Here is a 23,706-nt window from a genome sequence, read left to right as displayed (position 1 = left end):
CCAACCTAGAAGGGAGGCGTCTGTGGTCAACGTGATCCAACGAGGTTGAATCAAGGACCTCCCATCTGAGAGGTTCCTCCACCATTTAAGTAAGGACCGGACTTTGACAGACAGGGAGTGAGTTGTAGTTCCAGACTGCTAACACTTCCTCTTGAAGTGGACGGAGGTGCCAAAGGGCCCAAGGAACTGCTTCTGCAGATGCTGACATATGGCCCAACATTTTCATAAGTATTCTGATGGACACTCGACGAGGTGCTATGAGAAACTGAGCGGCTCTTATGACTCGATCTTTCCTTTCTGGGGAGAGAGAGAGTGTCATTCTCTGAGAATCCACTATAAATCCCAGGAATACCCTGGAAGTAGAAGGCAGGTTTTGGGAATTTTCCCAATTTATCAGCCAGCCTAACTGCTGGAGAGTCTGAAGAGCCAGATGAAGATAGGTTTGAAGAATATCTAGAGAGGCGGCTTTTAAAAGCCAGTCGTCTAGATATGGCACGATTTCTAGCCCTTGAAGCCTGAGTTTGGCAACGACCGGAGCCACAACCTTGGTAAAGGTGTGGGGAGCGGAAGAGATGCCAAAGGTTAGAACAGCAAACTAGTAATGCTTTACCACACCCTTTATGGAGACCGCAACTCTCAGGAACTTTCGGTGGGTTGGATGAATAGGGACATGAAGATAAGCGTCCTTTAGATCTATAGTGACCATGAGGTCTCCGGGATTTAGGATATTGATTAAAGAGCGGATGGTCTCCATTCTGAAGCGCTTCTGCCTTATGAAGTGATTTAGATAGCGTAGATCTATTATCATGAGCCAGTCTCCGGAAGGCTTTGGGACTAGAAATATGGGGGAATACACCCCTCGCCCTCGTTCGTGGGAGGGAACCTCCTCCAGGGCTTTTTTGTGAAGATAAAGGAGGACCGCGTCCTCCAGGATATTTTGTTTGATTTGGAGTAACAGTCGGGTTAACAATTTCTCCTGAGGCCTAGACACGAAATCTATCGTGTAACCGAACAAAATTATATTTAGGACCCACTGGTCCGGAATTTCTTGCAGCCAAGTCTGCTGAAAAAAACTTAAACGACCTCCGACAGGAAGGAACACTTGGAAGTTGTGTATCGCACGGAGGGTCTGGAAACGAAGGGGGAAGGTAAGTGGGAGAGTCATAGGTCCGCCTTGCGTTCACTGTCCCACGACCACGTCCGCGTCTGGAGGACGCCTGACGTCTCTGGGATCTCGAGAGGCCCTGAGGTCTTGTGTTTCTGGACCTACTGCGACCACGAAAGGACTGTTGAGGGAGATTTTTCCCTTTTTTTATCTGCCAAGCTCTCCATGAGCTTGTCTAGCTCAGAACCAAATAGCCTTCTTGGCTCATAGGGCAGGCCGCATAAGTTGAACTTAGAGGTGTTATCAGCAACCCAGGGTCGTAACCAGAGGGGCCTACGGCTGGCAGAAGAAAGCGCCATACTTTTCGCAGCCAGCTTCAAATGCTGCGCAGAGGAGTCACATAGAAAATCTGCTCCTAACAGGAGGGTCTTAAATTGATCCAGAATGTCCGTTCTGGCCGCTCCGGCCTCTAGGTCAGCCTGAATTCTTTGGATGCGGGAGCGTACAAAGTCCACGGTCTCAGAAGAGGCAACAGCTACTGACGCGGAGGCTGCCGCAGCGGAATAATTGCGCCTTAAGGTGCATTCGACCCTACGGTCTAACGGGTCCTGGAGATGACTACCGTCATCTGACAGGACTAGGGTCCTTTTGGATAATTTGGATATTGCCATGTCGACCTTCGGAGGCGGTACCCAAAGGTTGGACTCCGATTCATGGAGGGGAAACATGAGTTTAAACCTCTTGTTGAGGACTGGACCCTTCTCCGGATGTTTCCATTCAGTAAGCATGAAACGCTTAAGGGTTTCGTCCACTTTGAAGGTTCTTAACCCCCTAGAGGTGGATGGCGGAGCTTCCCCTTGCTCAACATCACGATCCCTTGACCGGATGGAGCGTAAAAGCCTTTGAGTTTTTTCAGCTGGAAACAGGAACAGTGAGTCTTTGCCGACCGATGAAGAGGAAGAATGGTCGTCCACGGAGATTGCTTCCAGCATAGGCATCGAATCTGGAGATGATGCTCTTGATCTCTTGGAGGCGAGGGCGCTTTTAATTTTAGAAATAGAATTTCCCATAAAGTCCTTCATCCACCCAAACATGTCGCTTACAGTGGGTTGCGACGGAGGGGGACGACATAACGGACACCTATTGTACTCATAGGAGTCCGGCATTGGCATCTCGCAGGAAGCGCAGACTAGATGTCTCTGCTTGTGGGCGGATTTCCCGCGCTGATCACTGTTAGGGGACGCCATCTAGAAAAAAACTTTTAAGTTTAGTAGTAGTAGCCACAGAACTGCAGCTTTAGCTCTCTGCTCAAGTAGTAGTAGCAGCCACAGAACTGTAGCCTTAGTTCTCTGCTCAGAAGAGGAAGTACTCCTCTTAATGTGGGCTTATATAGGTGGACTAGCTCCACCTCTGACCTTAGCTCGGCCCCCTCCCCCGATAAGCCCGCCTTAACCTAACTTTTCCTGAACCCTCAGGAAAATTAGCTCTGGACAACATATATATTGTATGTTGTCGGGCATATTTATATCTGCACATTAAGGTCTAACAATATTAGAACCAAAATGGAGATTCACATTACCTTTAAGAGGCCAAACTCTCTGTTGGAATAAGCCAGAGAAGATCATGATGGTCACTGGCATACAATGTATATTGTTTTAAAAGTTATTGCCAACAGATGTGGTATCTTAAGAGAATGTAATGGGTCTCACATAAACTGTCTCAACTACCGGGGTCAAGAGAGGTTATTGCTTAAAAACACTGGTTTCTCTAAACATATCAGTCTGAGGAACAATGGGTGCTTGATGGCTAAGCCAGATCTGATAAGAGACATCCATAAAACACATCTGGTGTGGAATGGGTATCTTTTCGTATATATATATATATATATATATATATATATATATTCCTGTGTGCATTTATTTAGCGTTTGAACTTGTTAATGATTCATATATATATTATGCAATATTAATGTATTATAACCAATTAATGATGTATCTTTTTGTATTGTATCTCACTGAAAGAATATAGAGAGCTAAGTTGTATGTTCTTAAAAGAAGGATCTATTCAGAGGAACTGATGGTATTTCAAACATCATTACTCGAATAGCTGTGACAATTAGGATGTATACAAACCAGGGCAAAAGCTAGAAGTTTATGGTTCTCTTATCTGACCATAAATAAGATGGTCTGTTGACTGTCAAAATGGATCCGTGATGTCTGGGAAAGTGATCCTAAAGTGTCAGAAAGAGTACCTCCTAATTGATTTAAGTTGGGAGAGACCAAAGGTTAAGAGGTATAATAAAGCCGGATATATATGTTAATTCTAAAAATTGCTATATGATACAACAGTGCCATCAAGTGGTAGATGGGCAGAAGGAATGCCAATTAAATGACATCATCCCCATGATTACCATACGTAACACCCACCTTATCTAATTGGAAATCCCTAATCCAAGAGGGGATGGGCATAGATAAGGATGTGGATATCTAAACCAGTTTTTGGGGAGAGAAAAAAAAACTAAGATCACTTGAAAAATCACTTGAGACAAAGAGGACTTGAGCCAAACATCACTTGGAACTTCTTCAGGGAGAACACTTGGGAATTCATTCATCAGCATCACTTCACACGTCAGGAACATACCACAGGACGGGATAGATCTGAATCTTGGAAAGCTGGGTCCCTTCTAAAAGCTCTTTATCCCAAAGCAAGGGGTAATGTATGATCTATTTTACTTGCAGTAATTATAAATCGCTCCAATTGGCATATAGTTGAGACCCCATTATTAGTGGGTCAATAGTGTTAAACAATAATTTTATGGGAAATTTTAATGAACGTGCACATCATTAGAATTTCTGTAATATTGCTATCAGAGTGGAATCTCTGATCGGATTTTATTATCCGTAGTTAGGTCAACGGGCGTATTTATAAGGTGTCTCTTACTGCCATATTCTCTGATTGAGCATAAGGGATTTTCCACAGATTCATTTCTATATTGTTTTTTTGTTGTTGTTGTTGCATTATAATATTTTGATTACCAGTATATTAATCGGTAATAATTTGATAAAAGGAAAGTAGTATTGTATTGTACTTAAGTCAGCCTGTAAACGGTGGAGCACCATCTTATGGTCAATTTTGATATTATCTTTGTATTCATTTGTATGCCATTTGTACTGCTTGTATTTATAATAAATTATATTTTGTATAATTAATTGCACCCTGTTTCATTAGCTGCACAAATTAACTTTAGATCTCATCAATAAAAGAACTGGCGTTTATATGTCCGCCAATTAAATTTCCATTTCTTTTTTATTTTTTTTATTTTTCATAAAAAAATATGAAATCATAATTTTTATAATTTCATATCTTATATATGATAAATACCCGACATATATGGAGGTCCCACCGAGATTGATTGAGATATTTCTATAACCAATTTGTGCAATTAGTGAAAATATTATTTAATCCTTATTGGCAAGTCAAATTGTTGTTGTTATTGATTATTGATCAGAATCATGAGTGTAACAAACAGCGACCCAGGTAATGGCCAGGTTTTAGCAGATAATCCATCTGACCCAGAAAAGATAATCTCTAAGGTTATCAATTATGTTTATTCCCGTTTGAAGTTAGATAAAAATATAGATGAATGGACTAATGAACTGCAAGCGAGAGCCTTTGAAGAACGTTGTGATGTATGGAAGTTAGGTGGCATGGTTGATAGATACCTGACCTATATGGATTTGGCAAATGATAATACCAAGAGGGACCAACACCTCTTATGTGCATTGCCACCTGTTTTGTATGCATTGTTGGCAGTCAATACTCTTTCTAAAAGCTAGGTATGAGTCTATAATGGGTACAAAAATATATGTATCCAAAATGGAATCAGAACTAAAATCCGCAGAAGCGAAGGTCAAAGACTTAGAGTACAACCTTAGTCTCAGCCTTGATGCATACCAAAAGGCAAAAAGTGATTTAGAGGATTTATATCTCCAGTATTCCAAAATTAAACAGACAGATGAATCAGCCCATAATATAGTCAATGCTGAAAGGGATCCATCTAACACTGTGAGATCTCCTGACCCTCCATTTCTTACTCCCCAATATCCAGACATGTCATCACATGCTTTTACAGCAGACCCCATCCAAAACACTCAGCAACCTGAAAGTGTTGGCATGATTAAACAGGAGGCATTAACCCAATTAGGTCGGGCATTCCAAACTGTAACCACCTTACTAGGTGTTGATATCATGGAAGCCCCTAGAAGTGTCTCTCCTCATACTCCCCTGGATAGACATGTTAGGGTTAGGGTTAAATCACCTGTGCGATATAAGTCTCATGAAAGTTGTGAAAGTGCATGTGAGTCTGACGGTGATGTGGGGAAGCGTGTGACTTATTCCTTGCCACAGAATCACAGGCGACCAACATATGCTGAGGTGGTTTCTAGGAAGAAAAATTCCCAATATTCAGAAAAGGATCAGAGCTCCTCCAGCATAATTAAGTTTTTAAATAGTACAGTATCCAAATTTTCCAAGAAAGGTTCTTCTCAGATAGCCAATCACTTAGAACTGTATGAATCCACTATGGATTCTTTAAAGTTATACTCTGATGCTGACCGGATTAGGTTCCTTCCATGGGCATTTGATGATAGATATCGTCATTACTTTACATCCTTTAAGGAGAGAGGAGTACAAGATTGGCCAAGTGTTTTGCATGAGGTTAAATTGGAATTCGGACCATACCGAACCACTACTGCTGCAAAACGGGACATATATAGCCTTACGTGTAGACCCAATCAGAGTCCCCGTGAATTCCTCTCTGTCCTCAAAAATGCCTATGGGTTGGCATATAGATCCCCAAATTGGGAATCTGAAGAATTCAAGCAGTTATTCTATGATGCTATGCCAACCCAGATCAAACTTAACTTAGCCAGAGATCTGGATATTGATGCTCCCTTGGATAGGTTGGTGACGGCTGCCACCACGCTGTATAATATCAGTGAGTGCCATACAACAGGTGAGAGAAGGTTTAAAAATTCCCCAGAGCAAAAGGTAGCTGAAGCTAAGGTAAACCCTAACTTGGGATTTGAAAGCCAGCCACGAAGGTTCCCTCAGTCTACAGGACCTTCTCAACAAGCCCAGCAACAACAGGTAGGACCGCCCAAACAGACCAAACCCCAAAATAATAATGGATCAGAGGGGAATAATTCAGGTAATGGGAAGTCTAACTACCGTCCCTATTACAATACGGTCCCCAGGGATATAGGCCCTATAACAATCGAGTTTATCAGGGTTATAGACGTTGGGATAATAGGCCCAGACAACAGAGGGAAGATAGGCAGGAATCCTTGAATTCACCCAGGAGTAGGTCACCTACCAATAACCAGGGTGCCCAACAAAGCCAAAATGTGCCCAAACCAAACAGGTTTGATCAGCTGGTAGAGCAAGTGGCCCAGCTGAGCAATATGGTAAATAAGTTGTCCCAGTTATCCCCAGAAAAACAGCCTAATCCTTTTTTAGGGGCAACTGCCGGTCCCAGCAATGTAACAGCATAAAGCAGATTGGGCCGGGTCAAAACCCAGGCCACTGTAAGGATATTAAATTGATTGTGGTAGAATCTGATGTGATTCCTAATTCTTTATTTCCTTGCAGTACCCCTGACCCTGAAATTAGGGCCAGGGGGGAAATGTCTAATATGTCATTTGTCTTGCAGTCTAATGATGTCAATTCAGTTGACCAGATGTCTGTTCCAGTGTATAATCACATCGTCCCAGCATCTAGCCATAAGCCAGCTGTGATTTGTGATGTCACACAGCTTGTCCCAAAGGGGGGGGCTAACGCTGCTCCTCCAGCTTGTCCTGGGAGACTCAGGAATGCAGAGGTCACGGAGCTGCAGAGAGGTCAACCTCTCAGACAGCAGATGGGTAAACATCCTAACTTTCTCTGTGATTTGTTGCAGGTGGATGGCCGATACTTTGTGGACATATATCTACAAAATGAACTTATCGGACCAATCAAAGGATTAATAGATACTGGATCACAAGCCACCATTTTATCTTACACCTATTTCAAACAAGTTTCAGATTTAACATCAAAGAAGCCACGATTAAGGTCATTTGATGGCTCTTTGATAAGTGTAGGTGGAAATGCCTTACAGGTAAAAGGAACATCCTGGTTGACATTTAAGATTGGCAAGAAGACAATTAGACATCCCACATTGATTGTGGATCTTCCATATGATCGGATGATCATAGGAATCGATTTATTAAAAAGATTGAGTCCCATAGTTGATTTCATTAATGAAGCAGTATGGACTCAGGTGAAGGCACCCATTGCCTATGAATACTCTTGCAACACACAAGCACAACGCAGTTGTCATGTGATTGAAGAGAAACCTAACTCTATTGAAGTGCATTTCAGGAACAATCAAATACCGGAGGTCACAATCCTGAAGAATGGTAAGCCCGAGGAAGATATCAATGGTGCTGCTCACACCATTACCATCCAGAGGGACAAAATCAAAAAGGTAACTCTGGATGATGATATATTAACCATTTCTCTTGAAAGGGGGAATCAAGAAGTCTTGGACCTGACCAGGCACATTCAATCGATGGTACGGATTGAAAAGGTCAATGACAATTTATTGATTCCCGTACAGGTAAACAATATGGCCCGGGTGAAATATGCCAAGTTGGATCTGAAATCCGAAGCGAGTTACATAAGCCTAGGACTTTTAAAACAGATCACCAACCCTAAAATGATTAAGAGTTCCTCTCCACAGGACCAATGGATTCATGATCTGGATGGAGATTTCCAGAGTCATAATGTTGTTGCAAGATGTGTTTTATCTATCTCCATAGGAAGTAAAACTACGGAGCACGTTTTCATCGTGATAAATGAATCACGGTATCAAATGTATATAGGTAATGACCTTCTGCACCGATTTGCCATACAGATTGACATGGTAAATAACACCTTATGGTCCAGATTGCCGGGAAACCCAGAGGGGTTCCAGGATGAAGAACAAGCCTTACGATGGGGACAACAGATGCCCTATGCCGTAAGTATCATGGTTGCTGAGAAAGTTGAAATTCCTGAAGGATGCAAACCATTTCTTCTCCCCATTAAAGTAAAGAAGGGACAGAAGCTGAAGAACGCAGACGCGTTGATCTGTTTATCCAACAGAATGCAGCAACTCGGCCTAAAGGTAAAACCTACTCCACTGATAAACATCCATCAGGATCAGTTACACATGGTAATTCATAACATGGTTCCCCATAGCATATCCCTACAAAAGGACACCGTAATTGGTTTAGCTATGGATTCGGAATACTACACGTTTGGATTCCAAAATGATGTTATTGGAATAATTCCTGATGAATACCTGACAGAGGAACAAACAGTGGAACAACATTTTTCCTCAACCCCTGAGGGGTTATTTAACATACACTCTGTTTATCCTTTCAGCTCTGAAGAAGGTACATGCCACATCGAAGAGTCATCATTAGTTTTCAACCATGAGATCGATGAAAAAGAGTATGAATCATACCAGCAAGGAAAGGATAAGGTACGCTACACCCAGAATGATCTAACTAGTGAGCTTGAAGAAGCTTACGAGTTAAGTCAGCCTGAGATTTTCCCAGAATTTCAGGAGCGGGTGGAAGAACAAATCTCCATGGCTGACGCATGCTCCGACGAGTCGAAGCGTCAACGGCTAAAGGAGCTCTTCGCAGAGTTCCAGGAGATGTTTGCCAAGGATTCTTATGACTGTGGGGAAACAAACCTACACGTTACAAGAATCCAAACAGATCCCGATGCACCCCCTGTTTTTGTCAAACAATACCGACTTCCGCTGGCGGCTTACGAGTCACTATCGGAAATCGTCAAGAACTTGGAGGAAAGGGGTATCATCCGTCCAGTACACAGTTCATTCAATCATCCGATACTTGGAGTCCTCAAACCTAACGGTCAATTTCGTCTCTGCTCGGACCTAAGACAGTTGAACAAACGTGTTTATATGTCCGGATGGCCCGTGCCATATATTGACCAAAGTTTGGCACAAATACAAGGATCCAAAATCTTCACTGCCCTTGACTGTGCACAAGGATATTGGACGATTAAGGTGGATGAAAGGGATCAGTACAAACTGGCCTTTACATTTGGCAAACGACAGTATGCGTGGACCCGATTGCCCTTCGGGTACATAAATGCGGGCCATGAGTTTGCAGTGTTCATGCATAAGGCAATGCCTGATGCCGCTGAACGAGGTACCTTATCCTATGTGGATGACATACTGATCAAAAGTACAACTTTTGAGGAACATATTCAGGAGTTGAGGCATGTACTAACCCAGCTGAGGAAAGCAGGTGTAAAACTTTCTTTGCAGAAGGCTCAATGGTGCCGGACCAAGGTTAATTTCCTAGGTCATGAAGTCACTGCGGATGGAATTAACCCACAGAAAAAGAAGGTGGAAGCAGTGACCAAGACAAAATCTCCTACAAATCTCAAGGAGTTGAGATCATTCCTGGGTATGATGAACTACTCACGTAAGTTCATAGATAATTATGCCGAAATTACAAAACCTCTTTTGCAGTTGCTAAAGAAAGGAGTAAAATGGGAATGGAGCGAGCGTCATGAGCAAGCTGTAACTGAGCTCAAGGCCAAACTTATCCAGGCTCCATGCCTTGCTTATCCAGAAGGGGGAAAACCTTTCTTTGTGGAAACAGGTTTCACTGATAAAAGCATAAGTGCAGTTCTTTTCCAAAAACAGGAAAACCGAAACAAGATCATCGCCTATGCCAGCAAGTCATTGTCACCGGTAGAGGTAAAATTCAATAGCTGTGAAAAAGCATTATTGTCAACTGTATGGGCTTTGCAATATTTTAGGAGTTTTATCCAAGGCGAAAGGATCATTGTGGAGACCGCACACCAGCCGCTGCAATACTTGCAGAGTGATCGTATAAGAGATGGAAACTTGTCAAACAGCAGGATAACCGCCTGGACAATGTCCTTAATGGGATGGCCATTGGAGATCAGGTACAAACAAAATAATAAAAACCCAGTTGCTCAGGGATTAGCAGAACTCCATGACTGTACCAATACGGAACGTAAAGGTGAGACAACGGAAAATGATTTCCTGGAGGAACAATCATCATCACCATATAAATCTTATGAAGAGGAGTACTGCAAATCGTTACCATGTGTGTACTGTAGACGGCTGTTCCTTCCATGCCGAGGAAGGATCTGAACGTACATTGGTTGCAGGTATTGGAGTCGTGTGGAATAATACATTCCTAGATGTGTCTGTTGGATACAAAATTGGTTCTAAAAGCAGCCAGGTTGCAGAACTTACTGCTGTGTACAAAGCCGTACAAATGGCTATCGAATATGATATTAAGGAGTTTGTAATCATCACAGATTCTGATTATGTTCGTAACAGCTTTGTGGAGTACTTTCCCGGATGGAAAAGATCCAACATGATGAGAAGTAATAACAAGCCAGTAAAGCATGGTAAGATGTTTTGTAAAATTGATGAGATGGTTACCGTCCACAGTCTTATCATTTATTGGAAGAAGGTAAGAGGTCATTCAAAGTATCCAGGCATGGATAAAGAGGGGAATGACCTAGCGGATTCCCTTGCCAAGCAAGCAGCCATTGACGGAGAAGTCTTTGACGTTGATGACCTCATGGGAACTGTCCAAGTGGATGCTATGACAAGGAGTCAGGCCCAAAAGGGAGCTGAAGCCAATGTGGCACAGTGGAGCCAAGATTCCCCTAGTGAAGATCTCATTGCGAGCCAAAAGGGGGATCCGATTATTGGTCTCTTTTATAAGTACATTGAGGATCCACACAACTGTCCCATAACCACGGAAGACTGTATGGATAAGGAGGAGTTACGAATTTTGATGAAAGGTAAGTCCCAATTCTCATTACAGGATGGATTACTGATAAGGACCTCGAAGAACGGTATCACACAATGGGTAGTACCTGCAGCATACCGAGGTCTGATGTTGCAACATGCACATGATGCCCCAACCGCTGGTCATCGAGGTGAGAAAATAACGTACGAGTTACTACGGGACTACGCTTACTGGCCACATATGTTACAAGATGTGCGAACATATTGTCACGGATGTCTAATCTGCCCTCAATTCCAGCCACAAGGACCCACTCATCGGGCACCGCTGATGAAAAGGGGGATGTCCATGCCATGGTCAGACATCCAAATTGACTTCATTGGACCAGTAACAACCTCATCAAAAGGAAACAAGTATATGTTAACCGTAACTTGTCTGTTCACCAAATGGGTGGAATGTTTGCCGTGCAAAACATGCAGTTCAAGCGTATGTGCATCTCTGCTCATTAACCACGTATTTTCTAGATTTGGTCTTCCCCAGCGCATTGAATCCGATCGTGGAAGTCACTTCACCAGTGAGGTGATGACAAAGATGTGGGAAATCCTGGGGGTAAAGAGGAAGCTACATATAGCTTATCGACCAGCCTCTAGTGGTGGAGTAGAACGTTACAACCAGTCCATTGTAAACATCCTGAAAAAGTTTGTCAATGAATCTGGTAAGGACTGGGATGTCAAGTTGCCTTTGGTGCTTATGGCCATCAGAGCCACCCCAAGCGCAGCAACTAAGCTTTCTCCCTTCGAGATGATCACGGGAAGGAAGATGGTGTTACCCCAGCATTTACTTTACAGAACAACGGACCATAACTTGATCAATGCTACAACATCGCATCAGTATGTGGAAAATTTACGCAAGCACCTTCAGCATGCTTTTGCGTTCGCACAGAAGAATATAGAGAAAGCCGCAATGAGTGCTAAGACATACTACGATCTGAAGACTACACAGAAGGAGTATCAAATTTCCGATCGGGTATATCTCTATAACTTCGCTCGGGATCAAGTGAAGGAGAGAAAATTCCTACCTTCCTGGAAAGGTCCCTATGTCATCACTGACAAATTATCTCCAGTGGTCTACAAGATCAAAATCCCTAAGGGGGATGAGTTTATTGAAAAATGGGTGCACATTAATCAGCTACGTGTTTGTCACCCTAGTGCACGACTTCGAGAGATTGAAGGAGTTGGATGAAAAGAGGTGAAGAGACTTTATGGTTCCAGCTAAAGACGGAAATAAGGATTGGTATCGTATGAACTAAAAAGTGTTATCTGTTATTGTACATCTTTAACTCATACTAACCCATCCTGATGTATGTTTCCTCTGTAACAAAATGTCTCCTAACTCACCTCTGAAACCAGAACTTACTCTGTCCAAGAAAAGAACTTATGCCAATCAGAGGTATATGGTATTAGTAACTCTTTTCTTGCAGGATAAAGTTGAAAAGTGTATGTACTCATATGTGTCATACAATATTTTAGGGGCGTAAGATGTCATCAAAGATGATTGCCATTATCTACGTCGTCCTGATCTTGGGGAAGAAGTTCCACGCTGAGCCGATTGCTGTGCCAGGTCCTTCGTCCGGAATCATGCTACAGGACACCGCGGGGTTCATATTGACGAACAAGAGGATTCTATCCCAGAAGATCGACATCAGCCTGGATCCTCGTGTCTTCGTCGGAAAACAACTCAACGTGTCTGAGATCCTGTCGCCGGAGCTCCAATCCTGGTATCAGATGCACATCGGATATTTCCAAGAACGGATTACGCAGATCCTGGAACAAGCAAGGAAGACCTTGACCAGAGAAGAGTTTTCTACAGACCAAAGCGATTCATATTTTTGCGATCGTAGCCGCCATAATCTTTGGCATAGTGGGCACTGTTATTACTACCGGTGTGACAGTTGCCGATTCCATCTCTATCAAGACATTGGAACTTGAAGTTGGTTCATTGAAAAGGAACCTATTAAACATTCATGTGGAGATGGAGAATCAAAACAAACCTTTATCGAACTTATATCCTGTTTTGCAGGATCTATAGGATGTTTGAATTTGTGTCCCATCCAAGTCATGCGTTAGATAAGGTTCTCCAGAAGAACTTTAACCAAGCTCTGGTTGGAACACTATGAGCCAAGTCTACGCATCAAAGAAAATATATGGAAAGCCCTTTATTACATTCCAAATGCATTCACATTTTTATGGAATATTTTGGAATGAAGGGGGATTTGTCGGGCATATTTATATCTGCACATTAAGGTCTGACAATATTAGAACCAAAATGGAGATTCACATTACCTTTAAGAGGCCAAACTCTCTGTTGGAATAAGCCAGAGAAGATCATGATGGTCACTGGCATACAATGTATATTGTTTTAAAAGTTATTGCCAACAGATGTGGTATCTTAAGAGAATGTAATGGGTCTCACATAAACTGTCTCAACTACCGGGGTCAAGAGAGGTTATTGCTTAAAAACACTGGTTTCTCTAAACATATCAGTCTGAGGAACAATGGGTGTTATATAGCTAAGCCAGATCTGATAAGAGACATCCATAAAACACATCTGGTGTGGAATAGGTATCTTTTCGTATATATATATATATATATATATATATTCCTGTGTGCATTTATTTAGCGTTTGAACTTGTTAATGATTCATATATATTATGCAATATTAATGTACTATAACCAATTAATAATGTATCTTTTTGTATTGTATCTCACTGAGGGAATATAGAGAGCTAAGTTGTATGTTCTTAAAGAAGGATCTATTCAGAGGAACTGATGGTATTTCAAACATCATTACTCGAATAGCTGTGACAATTAGGTGTATACAAACCAGGGCAAAAGCTAGAAGTTTATGGTTCTCTTATCTGACCATAAATAAGATGGTCTGTTGACTGTCAAAATGGATCCGTGATGTCTGGGAAAGTGATCCTAAAGTGTCAGAAAGAGTACCTCCTAATTGATTTAAGTTGGGAGAGACCAAAGGTTAAGAGGTGTAATAAAGCCGGATATATATGTTAATTCTAAAAATTGCTATATGATACAACAGTGCCATCAAGTGGTAGATGGGCAGAAGGAATGCCAATTAAATGACATCATCCCCATGATTACCATACGTAACACCCACCTTATCTAATTGGAAATCCCTAATCCAAGAGGGGATGGGCATAGATAAGGATGTGGATATCTAAACCAGTTTTTGGGGAGAAAAAAAAAAAACTAAGATCACTTGAAAAATCACTTGAGACAAAGAGGACTTGAGCCAAACATCACTTGGAACTTCTTCAGGGAGAACACTTGGGAATTCATTCATCAGCATCACTTCACACGTCAGGAACGTACCTCAGGACGGGATAGATCTGAATCTTGGAAAGCTGGGTCCCTTCTAAAAGCTCTTTATCCCAAAGCAAGGGGTAATGTATAATCCATTTTATTTGCAGTAATTATAAATCGCTCCAATTGGCATATAGTTGAGACCCCATTATTAGTGGGTCAATAGTGTTAACATTAATTTTATGGGAAATTTTAATGAACGTGCACATCATTAGAATTCCTGTAATATTGCTATCAGAGTGGAATCTCTGATCGGATTTTATTATCCGTAGTTAGGTCAACGGGCGTATTTATAAGGTGTCTCTTACTGCCATATTCTCTGATTGAGCATAAGGGATTTTCCACAGATTCATTTCTATATTGTTTTTTTGTTGTTGTTGTTGCATTATAATATTTTGATTACCAGTATATTAATCGGTAATAATTTGATAAAAAGGAAAAGTAGTATTGTATTGTACTTAAGTCAGCCTGTAAACGGTGGAGCACCATCTTATGGTCAATTTTGATATATCTTTGTATTCATTTGTATGCCATTTATACTGCTTGTATTTATAATAAATTATATTTTGTATAATTAATTGCACCCTGTTTCATTAGCTGCACAAATTAACTTTAGATCTCATCAATAAAAGAACTGGCGTTTATATGTCCGCCAATTAAATTTCCATTTTTATTTTTTTTTTTATTTTATTTTTTTTCATAAAAAAAATGTATGAAATCATAATTTTTATAATTTCATATCTTATATATGATAAATACCCGACAATGTTTTTTTAAATTGTGTAGTCCGCGCAGCTTATTTTGCAGAAAAACCATCTGCATCTGGCATAACAAACCTGGCGTGAGCACCGGAAGTCGTCGATGACGCACTTCCGGTCGGCCGTGTATCGGCGTGCAGCGGAGTCGGCAATGGAGATGCCGGCGATCGACAGCCTTACCAACGGAGAGAGTGCCACTAGGCTCCGCCCCTGCAGCCTGGACTGCCGCTACTGAAGCAGTAACGAATCGCGGACTACAATACCGTCGGCGGAGGGACCGAGGACGACTTGGGGCCAGGAGCTAAGATCAAGTGGTAGGAAAACTCTGTATCAAAGAAAGAAAATGAATCTTTTAAGGTATCAGGCCACAGCCTGACCCGTCCTACTGTCCACAAGGACAGAGAAAAAAAGCACTAAAGTATGGGCAGTCTGCCCTTTATAGGGGTGGGTTTTCTACTAATTATTTAATTATTGCTTGGTAGGAAAAACTTTTGTCATCAAAAATTCCACCTGTCCTACTAGTTTCACAGGGGGGAACTCCCCACTTGTGCTGCTGGTTAGGACGTAAGGGAACACATTTTATTTCATTACGGCATTCACCGTGTAGAAAAAATATATTGATATTGTAGTTCAGATATTTTCAGACACGGCGATGCCTGTTATGATTATTTGTTATTGTTAATTTTTATATGTAAAAATGGGAAAAGAGAGCGATTTGTAATTTTAATATTTTTTGTATTTTTTATCTTTTTTTAACCTGTTACGGACACAGGGCGTACAGGTACGCCCTAATGTCCTGGTACTTAAGGACACAGGGCGTACCTGTACGCCCTGTGTATTTCCAAATCATTGAGCAGGCACCTTGGCAAAATCGTGTCGGCTTTTCAATGGTTCGGTGGCAGCGGGCGCAGGTGCCATCGGGTCCCCATGCGGCTGTAGGGGGGACCCGATGGCATGGAAGGCAGCGTGATGCCTTCCTTAGGCATCTGCGCTGCCTTCCGGTGAAGAGCCTGTGAGATCCAGCCCCCTGGATCTCACAGGCCGGAAGCTGTATGAGTGATACACACAGTATTACTCATACAGCCAATGCATTCCAACACAGAAGTATTGGAATGCATTGTAAAAGGGATCAGACCCCCCAAAAGTTGAAGTCCCAAAGTGGGACAAAAAATAAAGTAAAAAATTAAAAAATAAAGTTTACCCTCCCCCAAAAATTAAAAGTTTCAAAATAAACAAAAACTTAATTTTCCCCAAATAAAGTAAAAAAAATTGGTAAAACTTAAGTAAATTAAAAAAAAGTATACATATTAGGTATCGCCGCGTCCGTATCGACCGGCTCTATAAAAATATCACATGACCTAACCCCTCAGGTGAACACCAAAAACAAATAAAAATAAAAACTATGTAAAAAAAGCTATTTTGTCACCTTACATCACAAAAAGTGTAATAGCAAGTGATCAAAAAGTCATATGCACCCCAAAATAGTGTCAATGAAACCGTCATCTCATCCCGCAAAAAATGAGACCCTACCTAAGATAATCGCCTAAAAACTGAAAAAAATATGGCTCTCAGACTATGGAGACACTAAAACATGATTTTTTTTTTGTTTCAAAAATGAAATCATTGTGTAAAACTTACATAAATAAAAAAAAAGTATACATATTGTGTATCGCCGCATCCATGACAACCTGCTCTATGAAACTACCACATGATCTAACCTGTCAGATGAATGTTGTAAATAACAACAACAAAAAAACTGTGCCAAAACAGCTATTTCTTGTTACCTTGCCTCACAAAAAGTGTAATATAGAGCAACCAAAAATCATATGTACCCTAAACTAGTACCAACAAAACTTCCACCCTATCCCGTAGTTTCTAAAATGGGGTCACTTTTTTGGAGTTTCTACTCTAGGGGTGCATCAGGGGGGCTTCAAATGGGACATGGTGTCAAAAAAACAGTCCAGCAAAATCTGCCTTCCAAAAACCGTATGGCGTTCCTTTCCTTCTGCGCCCTGCCATGTGCCTGTACAGCAGTCTACGACCACATATGGGGTGTTTCTGTAAACTACAGAATCGGGGCCATAAATATTGAGTTTTATTTGGCTGTTAATCCTTGCTTTGTAACTGGAAAAAAAATATTCAAATGGAAAATCTGCCAAAAAAGTGAAATTTTGAAATTGTATCTCTATTTTCCATTAATTCTTGTGGAACACCTAAAGGGTTAACGACATTTGTAAAATCAGTTTTGAATACCTTGAGGGGTGTAGTTTCTAGAATGGGGTCATTTTTGGGTGGTTTCTATTATGTAAGCCTCACAAAGTGACTTCAGACCTGAACTGATCCTTAAAAAGTTGGTTTTTGAAATTTTCTGAGAAATTTCAAGATTTACTTCTAAACTTCTAAGCCTTGTAACGTCCCCCAAAAATAGAATGTCATTCCTAAAATGATCCTAACATGAAGTAGACATATGGGAAATGTAAAGTAATAACTATTTTTGTAGGTATTAATATGTATTATAGAAGTAGAGAAATTGAAATTTGGAAATTAGCAAATTTGGTATTTTTTTATAAATAAAAATGATTATTTTTTTGACTCCATTTTACCAGTGTCGTGAAGTACAATATGTGATGAAAAAACAATCTCAGAATGGCCTGGATAAGTCAAAGCGTTTTTTAAGTTATCACCACTTAAAGTGACACTGGTCAGATTTGCAAAAATCTGACCAGTCCTTTAGGTAAAATAAGGTCCTTAAGGTGAAATAAGGCTGTGTCCTTAAGGAGTTAAAAAAATAAAAAATTCTGGAACTTAGGGACTTGATACATACAATGTTCTGATTGCTTGTACCATAGGCTGCAATAGAATACAATTGCAGTCTATAGGATTCTGACAGGCTACCTGCCGAGCTGTGCCTCAGACACAGCTTAGCAGGCAGTTTGCTATGACAGGCCTGGGAACTTTCAAAAGACCCCAGGACGTCATAGCATAGGGAGGCTACGGTCGGAGGACAGAGGCCCCTCCCTCTGTCTAACCCCACAGATGCCATGGTCGCTATTGACAGCAGCACCTTAGGGGCTAAATGACTGGGATTGTTAGCTGTATAATACCAGGAATGTATTATGCCCGGAATGGAGCGAGCTGAGTGTGAGAGCCCACTTCATACATCCTCTGCACGCAAATGTCATACATGCACATGCGTTAAGGGGTTAAATACATTTTAGATCTGATGGCTCTGGTGTGCTCACTAGAACTTGATTAAGAAGCAGCAGGAATTCTGGATAAAGTAGGAAATTATTTGGAAGATAATATTGGGACTGCTTTTACCCCAGTAGTGGGGGCGCCACAAAGGCTTACATTAGAAGACTGAAGAAAATTTAATGGGTTGCGGAGAACGGGAATATTTAGCTAATCCATCTATAGAAAGGAAAGATCAGGGCTCCATACTAAAAAAAAATATCAAGGAGCCATTGGCTTCTAACCTGAAAAATTTAGGAGCCAAATTAAAATTTTTAGTCGCCAAATTTAAAATACATATAATTACGGTATAATAATAAAAAAATAAAAAATAAAATAAAACAACAACACCCCAGCGTGGTGGCATCTCCGCATCGTAGGCTGTACGAATGGCGGAGTGCTCCCTCATACGTGCGCCAACCGATGGAACTGATCACAATCGCACTTATCGGGCTCACAACAGAAAAGCCCCCCTTCCCCCCCACACTTCAGCATAAAATAGGAAACTCGCAGAGAGAGTTAGGTAGGCGGGGGGATACTGGGCAGCGGCAGCCATTAGCAAGTAGTGAGGTGATCATCAGTCATCTCTCCACTTGCTAATGTTAAGTATGTAAAGGGTTAATAGGAGCCCCGCGCTGGTCAAGACACTAAAAAAACAGTGAACCATATATCTCTCAATAGTCCGTGCTTAGTAGGAAGGGAGGTTATCTCCTCCTACTAAGCACGGACTATTGAAAGAGATATGGTTCACTGGCTTTTTAGTGTCTTGACCAGCGCGGGGCTCCTATTAACCCTTTTCTTCCCTTATTAAGATAATTTTTGTGAGCCCATGCAGGGAGCTCACACGGAGCACCAGCAGCGGCCCCCTGAGTATTATCAGGGTCGTAAAGACAAGGATTAGCCTTTAGCAGCGCAGGGGTGACTGTGACTGTTTGTAGAATGTTAAGTATGTGCTGAAAAACTTCTCAAGCTAACCTGTTCTGTGGAGCAGTCGGCATGGAGTGGCTCCCTGTTCTCATGACTGAAGAGCAAGCTGCTACTGTGTTCAGCGCGGGAGAATGGGGGTGTGAGAGGAGCAGCCAATGGCAGGGCAGCCCGCGGTTACTATGACCAATCAGCAGCCTCCTCTCTAATAACAGAGCTCTGTACTGTGCGGCGCTCTGTTATTAGATTGCCGTCTGCCTGCTGTATGAAATCCCGTTCTTCTTAATGCGGCAGAGCGTCTAGGCGCAAATGGCGACAAGACTACAAAGTCTTGTCACGATTTTGCAATTCTAGGTCACGTTTGCAACCATTTTGGTCGCCATCTGGAGCCCTGGAGATAAGTCCTATAAAAATATTGAGCCAGATTTATCATTACACTTACATCTTACTCCACTTTTACATATGTCCAAAGTCACTTTTAGCTAAGTCTGATTTATTAATGGTCCTTTAATACTGTGATAAATGGGGTGTGCGAGCTGTGCGGCCGCACAGGGCGGCCATGGCCATGGTGTTTTTCTGGCACCATGTCAGGTTTGCAGGGGCCGTGAGCTGCCTAAGTATAAGAAATACCTCTCAAAAGTCCCTAATTTGAAATCTACATCCCTCAAGGAATTATTCTAGGTGTAAATGGCCGTATGGGCACACTTCAGGGTTCAGAAGGGAATGAGCGCCATTTGGCTTTTGGAGTGCAGATTTCAGTGGAATCGTTTTTGAGTGCCATGTTGTATATGCAGAGACCCTGAGGTACCCCTATAGTGTAAAACTCCCAAGAACTGACCCCATTTTGGAAACTAAACTTCTCAAGGAATTCACCTATGGGTATAGTGATTGGTTTAACCTCACAAGTGTTTTATAGAATTTTTAAAATTCAGACATAAAAATTACATTGTATTTCAATTTTAAGTGGTTTTAGCCTCAAATGTTTCATTTTCACAAGTGATTATATGAGAAAAAGCACCCAAATTAATTTTGTTACACAGTTTTTCACGAGCCAGACAATACTCCTGTTTGGGCACCCTGAGTTTTTTAGACCTAGTTTGGTGATTTGTTCAGCACTGGTCAACAACTGCAGAGGCTCTGAGATTGAAAAAGATCAAAGAAACCTTCAAGATGTGACCCCATTTTAGAAACCACACCCCTTAATTTTTATTTTTTTACCATAGAATGGAGTTAGCATTTTGACCACACAAGTGTTTTGAAAAAATTATAGGGGTTGCCTTATTTTGCGGTTACTAAAGTGCTAGAATCCTAACCAACAGGTGGCCGGGAAACAGTGCGGTTTCCCTAGCTCCCATGAACTGCAATGTATGCTACTGAAACAGCAAGTGATGGTGCACTCTTCTGTTTCCCTGCCACCTGTTGGTCAGGACTTGGTCTCATCTCACCTTAGTAATGGCGAGATAAGACAACCCCTTTAATGCAAGGCAAATATTATTTGGACACAGTTTTATTTATGTCACATGTTATAGGAGCTCTAGGACCACACCCAAATTATCCCAACAAGATACTTAACCCTTTCCTGCACAAGAAGGTACATGTAGGTCACTGGCAGCATGTAATTCGTGCACAATGGTGTACACGTAGTTCATCATGGACCCACATAATCCCCAGTAGGTGTGACTGGATAAGGGGAACACTTATACTGACAAAAATCTGTATATTCTAAAGAAGTGCAATGCAGGCCTGCATTGTAATATACTATTAATAGGCCTAAAAACCTTGTACATGCTCTGGCCTATTACTGTAAGGAATTTCTTCCCCGATCTAAGCAAGGGGAAACGTTCCTCCCTGGGAAGTGTGCATTTTCGAGTTTTTTACCTTTCAGATGCCGTTGTCACATTTGACCACAGCATCTGTCTGCGATCGATGTTATCACCTATCGCAGACATTAGTACAGGCACAAAAGCTTTGCCTGCATAATCCCCAGTGGGAGCTTGGATGTGACTGACCGTCATGAACTGCAGGAACAGCCGGGATAAGAGTAGATCAGAGATCATCGTCAGCTGGATAAGGGGAACACTTCGTGATGTGATGGGGACATTTCCAATCAAAGAGCAACACACCAGCCGGTGATCAGATTCTCCTCCTGCCCTGAAGGCACCAAAGACAGAATCTGAAGTCACTTTCTCCATTCATTATTCCATACCTGTGGTGACATCTCCTAGAATGTCCTCTTCCACCTCACTTTTACACGGGGGATCGCCCATCACCCTCTCATCTTCATCCTCCACTTTAATAATAATCAGATCTTGATTTGTTATCTGTAACAATTCAGTAACAGATCCACATAAGAGACCCCCACAATCTATGACCCTTCTATGACTGCAGAACCCCCTATATACAGGTCCTTCTAAAAAAATTAGCATATTGTGATAAAGTTCATTATTTTCTGTAATGTACTGATAAACATTAGACTTTCATATATTTTAGATTCATTACACACAACTGAAGTAGTTCAAGCCTTTTATTGTTTTAATATTGATGATTTTGGCATACAGCTCATGAAAACCCCAAATTCCTATCTAAAAAAAATTAGCATATTTCATCCGACCAATAAAAGAAAAGTGTTTTTAATACAAAAAAAGTCAACCTTCAAATAATTATGTTCAGTTATGCACTCAATACTTGGTCGGGAATCCTTTTGCAGAAATGACTGCTTCAATGCGGCGTGGCATGGAGGCATCAGCCTGTGGCCCTGCTGAGGTGTTATGGAGGCCCAGGAGGCTGCAATGCGGCGTGGCATGGAGGCAATCAGCCTGTGGCACTGCTGAGGTGTCATGGAGGCCCAGGATGCTTCGATAGCGGCCTTAAGCTCATACAGAGTGTTGGGTCTTGCGTCTCTCAACTTTCTCTTCCCAATATCCCACAGATTCTCTATGGGGTTCAGGTCAGGAGAGTTGGCAGGCCAATTGAGCACAGTAATACCATGGTCAGTAAACCATTTACCAGTGGTTTTGGCACTGTGAGCAGGTGCCAGGTCGTGCTGAAAAATGAAATCTTCATCTCCATAAAGCTTATCAGCAGATGGAAGCATGAAGTGCTCCAAAATCTCCTGATAGCTAGCTGCATTGACCCTGCCCTTGATAAAACACAGTGGACCAACACCAGCAGCTGACATGGCACCCAAGACCATCACTGACTGTGGGTACTTGACACTGGACTTCAGGCATTTTGGCATTTCCCTCTCCCCAGTCTTCCTCCAGACTCTGGCACCTTGATTTCCGAATGTCCAGTGCTGCTTCTCTGTAGCCCAGGTCAGGCGCTTCTGCCGCTGTTTCTGGTTCAAAAGTGTCTTGACCTGGGGAATGCGGCACCTGTAGCCAATTTCCTGCACACGCCTGTACACGGTGGCTCTGGATGTTTCTACTCCAGACTCAGTCCACTGCTTCCGCAGGTCCAAGGTCTGGAATCGGTCCTTCTCCACAATCTTCCTCAGGGTCCGGTCACCTCTTCTCGTTGTGCAGCGTTTTCTGCCACACTTTTTCCTTCCCACAGACTTCCCACTGAGGTGCCTTGATACAGCGCTCTGGGAACAGCCTATTAGTTCAGAAATGTCTTTCTGTGTCTTACCCTCTTGCTTGAGGGTGTCAATGATGGCCTTCTGGACAGCAGTCAGGTCGGCAGTCTTACCCATGATTGCGGTTTTGAGTAATGAACCAGGCTGGGAGTTTTTAAAAGCCTTAGGAATCTTTTGCAGGTGTTTAGAGTTAATTAGTTGATTCAGATGATTAGGTTAATAGCTCGTTTAGAGAACCTTTTCATGATATGCAAATTTTTTTAGATAGGAATTTTGGGTTTTTATGAGCTGTTTGCCAAAATCATCAATATTAAAACAATAAAAGTCTTGAACTACTTCAGTTGGTGTGTAATGAATCTAAAATATATGAAAGTCTAATGTTTATCAGTACATTACAGAAAATAATGAACTTTATCACAATATGCTAATTTTTTTAGAAGGACCTGTAGATGTGTATAGGGCTCAGCTCCATCTACCTGAGGATTCTCTGGGACCTTCTCCTCTGGACAGTCCTGGGAATACAGAGGACGGGGACATCTCTCTGGTGGATTTCTCCTCCTGGATCCATCTGTGGAGACACAAGCACACAGTGACTGAATACATGGCCTCCTGTAGATCTGTCTATAGATCAGACACTTCTCTCAGCTCCTTCACTTCTAGGTTTAGTTATCAAGGGGAAATAACAATATTCTGCTCCTCACCACCTGTGCCGAGGTCCCAGCCCCTAGCAGACTACAGGCCCGAAGTAACCACTGGTCTATGACAGCAAATATTACTTTTGGCCATGTTTGGAGGATGAGGACAAAGTTATCAATTTTAGGACCAGGTGCAGGTGGGGCATTTTTAAGAGGGCCCTGCAGTACCCTACTAACCA

At 41.9% G+C, this 23,706-nt stretch overlaps 1 protein-coding gene across 1 annotated transcript in view; it reads right to left on the bottom strand.

Annotated features, from left to right (window-relative positions):
• Positions 1 to 23,364, bottom strand: part of LOC122925080 (zinc finger protein OZF-like) — a 28,094-nt gene extending 4,730 nt beyond the window's left edge. The window contains exons 1-2 of the mRNA XM_044276600.1: positions 23,309 to 23,364; positions 21,462 to 21,576 (exon numbers count right to left, since the gene is read on the bottom strand). Of these exons, the coding sequence (XP_044132535.1) occupies positions 21,462 to 21,522 (61 nt within the window). The 5' untranslated portion in view covers positions 21,523 to 21,576; positions 23,309 to 23,364. The remainder of the gene's footprint in view (positions 1 to 21,461; positions 21,577 to 23,308) is intronic.
• Positions 23,365 to 23,706: the final 342 nt, after the last annotated feature.

The sequence above is a fragment of the Bufo gargarizans genome, chromosome 1 (assembly GCF_014858855.1).
Source record: "Bufo gargarizans isolate SCDJY-AF-19 chromosome 1, ASM1485885v1, whole genome shotgun sequence".
Taxonomy (NCBI): Eukaryota; Metazoa; Chordata; class Amphibia; order Anura; family Bufonidae; genus Bufo; species Bufo gargarizans.
This window is presented reverse-complemented; position numbering and strand designations above follow the sequence as displayed.